We start from the raw sequence: 9,542 nt of genomic DNA on the forward strand, positions 1-9,542 counted from the left end.
ACGTTGAGATAAAGTCCTACACAACCCGTCATACCCTCCATTAGTCTTCCTCAGTAGCTCCAGTCTCTCCTTGCTACAGAAACAGTAATAGGAAGCATCTCTCTATTAATAAAAAAGAATTTTTGACAATTTTTTTAAAAGCATAACCACGAAGGGGAAAATTTTATACTTATTATCTTTGGGTAACTTTAAAAATTCATAAAAATCTAATTTTGATCAAAATTAGCTCAAACTTTTTACACAATAAAAGAACATGTAAATGTACGGGGACAATTGTCGTAATGAATAATCCACTTTTTATTTTTGAAAAAATTTGGCCAAAATTCCTGTGCTATAGTACAGGGACTTTGGCCTGATTTTGGAGCAACTTTAAAAATTCATAAAAAATTCAATTGTGACCGTAATCGGCTCAAAATTTCTACACAGTATAAGGACATGTACATGTATATTCACCCAAAAATGCAATAAAAATGAAAAATTCTCTCCTAGTCATTTATGATGAAATATCCTGTACTATAGCTGAAACTCTTTGGCCTGATTATGAAGCAGTAGTAACAGCAATAAAATGAGGATAAAAAATAATTAGAGTAACAATAATCTTACATTGATTAACTCCTGAGCATATTGTCGATAATGTTGCAGTCTTTGTGACTATAAAAATAAAATAATTACGATTAATAATGTATATTAATCAAAATAATAATAATAATAATAATAATACTTATAATACTTGAGTATATGGTCCAAATTCTCCACCCACATCTGGCCCCTCGTCAAAAGCAATTCCTAACCAATTAAACGTCTTCATCATTCTATCAACAGCCCCTGGTACCGTCCTTTCCTTTAAAAACCAACAAAAATAAAATTACAAATAAAAAATTTCTAAATTCTAACTTGATCTGTGTCTTCAATTCTCATGATTAATCTCCCCTTCTTATTATTGCCTCCAAGCCCGCCATTAGAGGCAGCAAACAGATAGTTATAGAGAGCAGTTCTGAGTCCTCCTAAATGCAAGTTCCCAGTTGGACTTGGAGCAAAACGAACACGGACAGCATCCATGTTTATACACGCTGTTGTAGGTGTTAACAGCTCCTCCCTATCTATCGCTAGCTACTAGACTAGCTAGCTGAGCTGAGAATAGGCCTGAGCCTATTATGCTCATAAATTTTCCCATTATTCTTTCTGGAAGTTTTCAATATTTCCCCCCATTATTCCTTTCATTTTATCCTATTATTCTCAGTTATTATTCTCAATAATTTTCTCGAGCAATCAATTTTTGCATTCTAGTAGTGTTTTCAAAATAGGTCTTCCAAAAGGTGCTAGCCAAAATTTCAAAAAATTTTCTTCTGCAATTACCATTAACCTCAACTCCACCTATTATTCCACTATTATTCCTATTTCCACCCAATTATTCCAGCATTATGCCTCATGTGAGGAAGCCCCTATTATTCTTCAAATTATGCTGGCATAATAGGCTCACCCCCCTACACAGAAGACAGCAGCGAGACAGCAGATTGAACACAGAAGATAGAAGAAGTTTAGTAGATCCTGCTTAAGACTGTTCTTTTAGGAATGTCAACAACAGAAGAGGAAGGTAGAGAGATCAATTAGATATTAGATCTAAAATTGCAATTTTAGCCAATTTAAATGTGCATGCTTGAGTAGTCTACATTCTACAATTAGTAAATTTTTATCTGTTGTTTCTCTCAGAGTTTCAGCCATCAGAAAGAGACAATCACTCAACAGTGAGGGTAGGGGACAACCTTTACATGTGGGGAGGATATCAAAGAAGCCTCACGTACGAACACGGGAGCGACCGAAAGAGAGAGATCACATCAGTTGTTGAAAAGTTCAACCTACCAACCGGAAAATGGGAGCAAAAATCAACCAGCAACAACCCTCCACTAGGAGTACGGGGCTATGCATCAGCTTGTATTGAGAACGAAATATTCTATTTTGGAGGAGCTTGCAATCATGACAATTGCCATCACAATAGCTTGCATAGTTTAGATGTCAATACTCTCAAATGGAAAGAAGTTGCAAGAACTTCTTCTACTTCAGGGCCTATGCAAAAGAGATGTGGAGCAATGCTTGCATTAGAGTTTAAGAAAGGAGATGGCAGCTGTCTTGCAGTAGTGGGTGGATATGGTCCTGTCAATGATAATACTCCAGTGCAAGTAGGTGCTATGTATAGCAGGGATGAAGCTGATGATAGCTATCAATACTGCAATGAGATTCATTATTATTCTCTGAATAAAAGTAAATTTAATATTGTTAACATAAAATATTCATGACAGGTGTTGCATGTGTGTATTGTATTGCTTCATGCATACAATATAGATGCATGTATAGAATAGATTTATTCTAGGAAATGTTTTTATACATGCATGAGTAGCAGTATTCAGTTATGTAAACTGTATGCCTTATAAGTTCACACAATGAGGGCCATGGGCGGTTGCAGAAATTTGGTTTGACCTGGGCATCAATAATTAGTGGGTGTGGTTCCATACAATTTTGCAAGGAAAAATGGACAATACTGATCTATAACTTCATTGAGATGGTTTCTTAGCATAAAACAACAAAGAAGCCTGTTAAACTACCACAGTTTACACTGGATGCCCACACCAGAATCATGAATATAATTATTGGTCAAAAAATCAACCTGGGCATTGCCCTCTAATGCCCGCCCAGGCCTGCAACCGCCTATGATGAGGGCTTATGATAGATATTATCCATTTATGATTATTATTGCTTGCTTAAAATTATGCTGGATATAATCTTTAGGACAATGGCTCTCCCCAACTGTTACTGGAGACAGGCTACCTCCTATTAGTAAGTTCACTCTGACTCCAGTGACTGCTGACAGTGCCATATTGTTTGGAGGTATCACTCCTGATGGCCCAAGCAACAGACTTTATACTTTAAAGTTTAAGGAATCAGAAGTGGTGAGTTTGAGAGTAATATTTAATAGCTGCTTATATGGTACAGTTGTATAAGCTGCCACAAAATTAACTAATTTGTCAAATCGCCCACACAACTGATTATGAGTCTATACTATTTGATTAATATAAACCAGCTAGTTTAGCCACTAAAAGACATAGCTTATACACTAGCTATACACCTTATTGTTAAATCAATACGAATTGTAATTTTTAGGAAATAAGAGAAATTCCCAATCCTGGTGGATCTGACCCATGGCCTACTGAAAGAGACAATCATTCCAGTGTCCTCATTGATAACGGATCATCAGGTCCACTGTTACTGGTTATGGGTGGAATGGATATGAGTGACTGCTGGATTCTGGACATAAATAGAAGATCATGGAAGCAATTGGTAAGTGCACATAAATTGATTGTGGCTATAGAGAAATATTTTTAAAGTACAAAAGTATTTAATATAATGAAAAGGTTACTGTATAGCGGGAAATTTTTGAGGGAATTAAATTTGGCAAATTTGGCGTTTTGATAGCCATTTGCCAAAATAAAAATCCGCCATTTTGAACTATTATACGTATGCTCAATGGCATGTGGCCACAAATTTGCCAATCACCAAAATTTAGTAATTCGCCAAATTTTAGTCCCTCCAAAATTTCCTGGTATACGGTATTATCACCAAACTTTAATTAGAAATATCATGTACTGTGGTCACTGCTACAGTAGTTAACATAGACATAGCAATCTAGACATAATGCATATTCTTGTTCTTCTATAATATAGGATACACTAGAAGATGATATCACCGAAAGATATGATTATTCTATGTCAGTTTATAACGTGACTCCATCTATTAGCTGGGTAGTCGTGTATGGAGGGATTGGAGGGGGACAGCCATGGTCAATACTTAAGGACACTAATGTCCTTGAAATTGGTTGGTTAAAAAGTTTTTGTGATTTGTTTTGTGCAAATACCGTATAGCCGGAAAATTTGGCGGAGAATTAAATTTGGCGGATTGGCGGTTCAAAATAAAACCGCCAATATTATAACCGCCAATAATAATTGCAATTATTATGGGTGGGTTCATTATACCAAAAAAATGGCAGTATTTCTCACTATTTCAGTCACAGAGTCAAGACTGTGGGCAAGGACTGGCAAGGAGCAGCTTTAAGAAGAGCTGAGTGTGCTTAAAGAAAAGACAAGATAGTAAACCGCCAAATGAAATGACCACCAATATTATATTTAGGCAGTTTTGATGCAAAACCGCCAAGTTTTAGACCGCCAAATTTTCCAGCTATCAGTAATCAGTGTTTAAAAAGAGATTATAATAACCGACAATAGTATTGCTACTTATCATATGCCATCTTTTTTATAGAATATAGTAATGATGAGTTACGTGTTGGTGCAGTTCCTTTGGACCAGTATGAATTTGAGCTGAATAAAAAATACATTGGTAAGTTCCGTTTTAAATGAAACTTCATTTGTATCAAGTCTTAACATGATATTTTTGTAGTTGTGGTAGTATTACGGTATATGTCTTTGTAGATAAATGGTGCAGTGAAGGTTCTGTAGAGCTAAAACTAACACGAGTCCAAATGCTGGGTCATCCAGGCTCTGGTAAAACTTGTGCACAACATCTTTTGCTAAATGAAGACCCACCATACTATGTACCAGCTAGCAATCCTTCAACTAGCCAGGTTTCAGCACGCATTGCTGAGTCTAGTCCTACTACTGAGAGCACACCAATAGCTTGTAAAGCTGTCAAAGCTTTAAGAATATCTATTGATGATGAGGGCTTGCAGAGAGTTCAAAGTGATGATCTACTCGGGAAATTAGCAGCTGATTTAAAGAAAGTGGTGGAAAAGGCTCTAGCAGATCTCCAGGAAAAGGAGACTGAAGAAGTTGACTATTCTCTGCAACCACAAGAGTCTAGAGCTACACCAGATGAGGAGAGGGTGGCTATAAGTAACAGTGAAGAAGCTGCTAACACTGGAAGCACTGGAATAAGTGATCTAAGAAGGAATGAAGATGTGAGAGGCATTGAAGACAACAGCGAAATGAGACAAGACTCTTTTTCTGAATCACCACAAAAGAAGTTTAAAGCATCGCTAGAAGAATCCGACATTCTTGAAAATATTTCTAATCTCATTACCAAAGCAAAAGCCACCAAGTTAAGCCGTGAGTGGGTGTATATCATTGATTCCGGTGGTCAGCCAGCATTCCAAGAGCTCTTACCATTGTTTACAAGAGCAGCATCTCTCACCCTAATCACTCTAGATATCTCTAAAGATCTGGAAGATGAAATCACTATTGAGTATCGCATTAAGGGTGAAGCGTTTAGTTATGATCAAGAGCCAGTTCATACAAATCTTGAAGTTTTTAAGTCTGCCGTTTCTTCTGGGGCCATCTATCAAAACCCGCTTGTTAGCGTAGCAGATCACCCAAACCACTCAATGTTTTTCATATTGGGTACCCATTTTGATGTTTTTAAAGAAAAGTACAAGGATGAAATTGAGCACGAGTGTAAGTTGAAAGAAATGAATGAAAGGCTCGCATCTTCATTTCCATCTAGCTTCATAGAAGAGTTTGTTATTTGTGACGAACAAAATGATTGTGTCATATTCCCATTCAACACACTGCTGGAAGGTGCAGAGAGAAAGAAAGCTAGTAAGGAGCTCTCAAATGCTATATCAAAACGTGGGGAAGTTTCCTTTACAATTGAAGTTCCAATTCGATGGTTTGCTCTGGAGCTTCAGTTAGAGAAGAAAGCAGAATTGAGAGGATTCATTTCAAAAGAGGAAGCCATTGCAGAAGGCGAGAGGCTTAACATGACTGGCATTGATGTTGAAAGAGCTTTAAAATATCTCCACAATTGCACTATCATCCTTTACTACCCTGAGGTTGAGCCACAATTAGTATTTCTCAAACCTCAGGTCATTATCGATGTTCTTTCACATCTACTGGTACTCAAATATAGAAAAGACAAGCTAGTGCGACTCCTTGCTGAGTCTGTCACGTCAAAAGAAACAACTGATATTGCTCGTCACGGAAAATTCAGGGAGACTCTCCTGGAAAAGTTAGACAAGTTTACTGGAGAGTTTACACCAAAATACTTCATTAATCTGCTAAACCATCTTCACATTATTGCCGAATTGCCAAAAGATGCAACAACAGGGGAGCAAACATATTTTCTTCCTTGCGCTCTACCGCCCTATGAAACCAGCACTTTTGAAATTCCTGTATCAACAATAAAGCCACTTCGTCTTTTGTGGAGAAAAGAAATTTCCCGATGGGAGTCAACAGTTACTGTCTGTGTTCCTCGAGGAAGCTTCCATCTAATGATTGTCCACTTGCTCAAACAGAAAAGATATAAAGTGATACTTAGTAGCCAGTCCCAGCAGTACCGTAATGCAGTCACACTATTGGTTTCCTTTCTACCTCCAAGAAAAGAAAAATTTTATATCGTTAATCGCAACAAGTATCTTGAAATCACATATATTGGGTCTCAAGGATACTGTCCTGCTCTTCTGGAATTGGTTAAAGTTGCTGTCAAGGAGAGCGTTGCAGCAATCAATGTGTCATGTGGTGAGCTATGCACTGCATTCGCTTGTCTAGAAGATGGTAATTGTATTGTGGATGAAGAGGGTGAACCAATGGAGTGCCCTGATGCAAAGGGTCATAGTTATTGTAAACCTTTTAATGATGACAGATACTTGTGCTGGTTTAAGAATTCAGGTATAGTACTGATGTCTTGTTACTTGGTGTTTCCAAATTATGCATCAAACACTTAAGATCCAATATGGATCCACATGCAGTTTTCCTCTACTAACTTAAGTTGTCTTGCTGTGTAGTGTTGGCAATTAAATTTTATAATTTATCATTGATAGATTCAGTGGCTACTCCTACAGTGACATCAAATGGTGATAGATTACCAGGAGGAACTACAATACTGAGTAAGTGAATGCATATGTATTATGGTACTTGTCTTTTATTATAATTATATAGATGAAAGCCATAAACCTTTAATACTTGAAGCTCTTAGGAAGGTAGTGTCTCAATGGAAGAGAATAGGGATACAGTTAGGTATAGAAAAGCACGAACTAGAAGCAATAGAGTATAATCGTCGTTACCAAGTGGAAAACCAAGTACAAGACTGCCGAAAGGATATGGTTAATCTTTGGATAAAGACTGGAACTGCTACAAAACAAAGATTAATAGAAGCACTTGAAGCAGAAGGATTACAAGAAGATGCTGATGAATTAAAATAATTACAATTTTAATCTCATAGTTTAGCTACATACAAAATTTATCATCATAAAATTTGAGCATTAATAGTATGTGTTAATAAGGTTTCCCATAAAGCATGCTGTAAGTGAGCTAAAAAGTATGGGGCTTCATGAGCAGACAAGCACTACAGTACTGTAACAGTACATGGTATTTGGAGCACCGTTATTTTGATTGCAATAAGCAAAACATTATAAGCAACATAAGTACATGCAAATGCATCAAAAATTATAAAAATGGAAAATTCTCACTATTTCATTTTTGGCCAAACACCCTGTACTATAGCACAGGAACTTTGGTATGAGTTTTGAGTAACTTTAAAAATTTGTAACAAATTAAATTTTATCAAAATGAGTTCAAAATGCACAGTACATGTATTCTGTATACTCAATGGAAGTGTCGAAGGGCATAGCTAGAGCAGTAATAAGTTACAATAAAATAATCAATAATATTCTAGAACAGCACAAGCTAGAAGAAATAAGGTATAATCATCATCACCAAGTGGAAAACCGAGTACAAGACTGCCAAAAGGACATGATTAATCTTTGGATAAAAACCGGAACTGCTACAAAACAAAAATTAATAGAAGCACTTGAAGCAGAAGAAATACAAGATGTTGCTGAGGAAGTAAAACAATTATAATTTTGAGTTTGATATTTTAGCTACTTACAAAAATTATAATCATAAAATTTGAACATAAACATGTGTTAATAGGGTTTCCCACAAAGCATGCTAAGCGAGCTAAACAGCATGCTTCATGAGCTGACAAGTGTACATTGCATTTGAAGCACCTTTAAAATTCATTAAAAGTTCAATTTGATTGGAATCAGCTCAAACTTTCTATGCAACATAAGTACATGTATATGCATCAAAAATTATTATAAAAATGGAAAATTTTCCCATTTCATTTCTGGCAAAACATGGCCAAACATGCTGTACTATACAGGAACTTTGGTATGATTTTTGAGTAACTTTAAAAATTTGTAACAAATTCAATTTTGATCAAAATGAGTTCAAAATGTACCTAATGGAAATGTCAAAGGTCATAGTTAGAGCAGTAATAAATTACCAGTACAATAATAAGATATATATTAAATAATCAATTATATTCTAGCAACAGGCTACAAAATAAAGACTGTGTATACTGCTAAGCACTAGAAGCAGCAGCCGATGACAATTATAAAGTATTATAAAAGCTTTTAACTTTAATTAGTGCAAATATACATAGAAGCATAATTATGAGCAATTAGTAATGTTCTTAAAATACTTCTCAATTGACCTATTCTCAATGACTGGAGTATTGCAGCTTGAATACTTTTTCCAGTTCGGCCTGTAATGATATGATAATCCACATCATCTGGAACTGAGAACTCCTTTTTGCAATGCTTTGATCTATAAGTGAATAAAAAGTGTACCCATGGTATGTACACAGCATCTGGTTTTAGGATCATTTTCTTTGTATTAGCACTAAAACAAAGACAGTTCTTGGTCCTTTTGAAGTACACAGATAATGTGTCACGATCTATTTCAGAGCAGCTACCAGATTGTAGAGCTTTTTCAACTACTGGAAGAAGTGATCCACTGTCTTTCATTAGGGTATTAGTGAATACAAATGATGCTACTGGTTTCTTTGATTTATGTAATGTTTCTACAAGTAGTATCATCTCTGGTAATGTCTTGTGCTTCTGAGGAACAAGGAACTCATCAACATCATTTAGGCCAAGGTACCGTATAGCGGGAAATTTTGGAGGGAGTAAAATTTGGTGAATTGCTAAATTTTGGTTATTGGCGGATTTTAATTTGGCGAATTAGTGGCCATGTGCCATTGAGCATGCATATAAAGGCTCAAAATGGCGGATTTTATTTTGGCGAATGGCTATCAAAATGCCAAATTCACCAAATTTAATTCCCTCCAAAATTTCAAGCTATACGGTATCTTGTTCTATAAATGTTGCGCCATAAGCACTCAACGATTACACCAGTCTGTCCAAAATGATACGATGGTCGATCAGTGATTCCTGGCCCTAACTTACAGTCCAGTACTTCAGCAATCCCTCTATTAATGTAGGGCAGTAATATGTCATACACTCCTTCTGCTCCACCCTGTAAATACAGTTGCATGAACTCTGCTCCTAACGCAATGTTCAACTTGACCCAGTCCAATAGTACTTTGGGTTTGAACTTTCCTTCTATGCTTTTATGAAGACACATTCCAAAGTTGTATTGATACTCCTTTGCCTCTACACTCAGAATGTAAATGTCATTTCAAATTGACTCTTTTTTGCATCGTTCATCAGTTGATATGGTAACATGAGAAACTTGTTC

General features: G+C 36.1%; 4 protein-coding genes across 4 annotated transcripts in view; 1 reads left to right on the plus strand and 3 right to left on the minus strand.

Moving 5' to 3' along the window:
* The window catches only part of LOC109584319 (glutamate--tRNA ligase-like), a 13,463-nt gene extending 12,354 nt beyond the window's left edge, over positions 1-1,109 (minus strand). Inside the window, exons 1-4 of the mRNA XM_020000013.1 lie at positions 895-1,109; positions 731-841; positions 604-651; positions 3-102 (exon numbers count right to left, since the gene is read on the minus strand). Of these exons, the coding sequence (XP_019855572.1) occupies positions 3-102; positions 604-651; positions 731-841; positions 895-1,059 (424 nt within the window). The 5' untranslated portion in view covers positions 1,060-1,109. The remainder of the gene's footprint in view (positions 1-2; positions 103-603; positions 652-730; positions 842-894) is intronic.
* A 198-nt stretch (positions 1,110-1,307) lies between these two features.
* Positions 1,308-7,320, plus strand: LOC109584330 (uncharacterized). The gene is made up of 9 exons (XM_020000025.1): positions 1,308-1,594; positions 1,711-2,259; positions 2,785-2,945; positions 3,157-3,333; positions 3,717-3,867; positions 4,309-4,386; positions 4,479-6,668; positions 6,821-6,886; positions 6,939-7,320. Exons 1-9 carry the CDS (start codon positions 1,573-1,575, stop codon positions 7,199-7,201), a joined length of 3,657 nt encoding a protein of 1,218 aa, XP_019855584.1. The 5' UTR covers positions 1,308-1,572; the 3' UTR covers positions 7,202-7,320.
* A 984-nt stretch (positions 7,321-8,304) lies between these two features.
* On the minus strand, positions 8,305-9,528 carry LOC109584322 (uncharacterized). Its single transcript, XM_020000017.1, has 2 exons — positions 9,153-9,528; positions 8,305-8,944 (listed from the first exon to the last, which is right to left on the minus strand). The coding sequence occupies exons 1-2, from the start codon at positions 9,426-9,428 to the stop codon at positions 8,423-8,425; spliced, it is 798 nt and encodes a 265-aa protein (XP_019855576.1). The 5' UTR covers positions 9,429-9,528; the 3' UTR covers positions 8,305-8,422.
* The window catches only part of LOC105313784 (glutamate--tRNA ligase-like), a 1,915-nt gene continuing 1,850 nt past the window's right edge, over positions 9,478-9,542 (minus strand). The window contains exon 7 of the mRNA XM_020000014.1: positions 9,478-9,493. Coding sequence (XP_019855573.1) covers positions 9,478-9,493 — 16 coding nt within the window. The remainder of the gene's footprint in view (positions 9,494-9,542) is intronic.

This window comes from Amphimedon queenslandica, unplaced genomic scaffold (assembly GCF_000090795.2).
Source record: "Amphimedon queenslandica unplaced genomic scaffold, v1.1 AMPQUscaffold_13220, whole genome shotgun sequence".
Lineage (NCBI taxonomy): Eukaryota > Metazoa > Porifera > Demospongiae > Haplosclerida > Niphatidae > Amphimedon > Amphimedon queenslandica.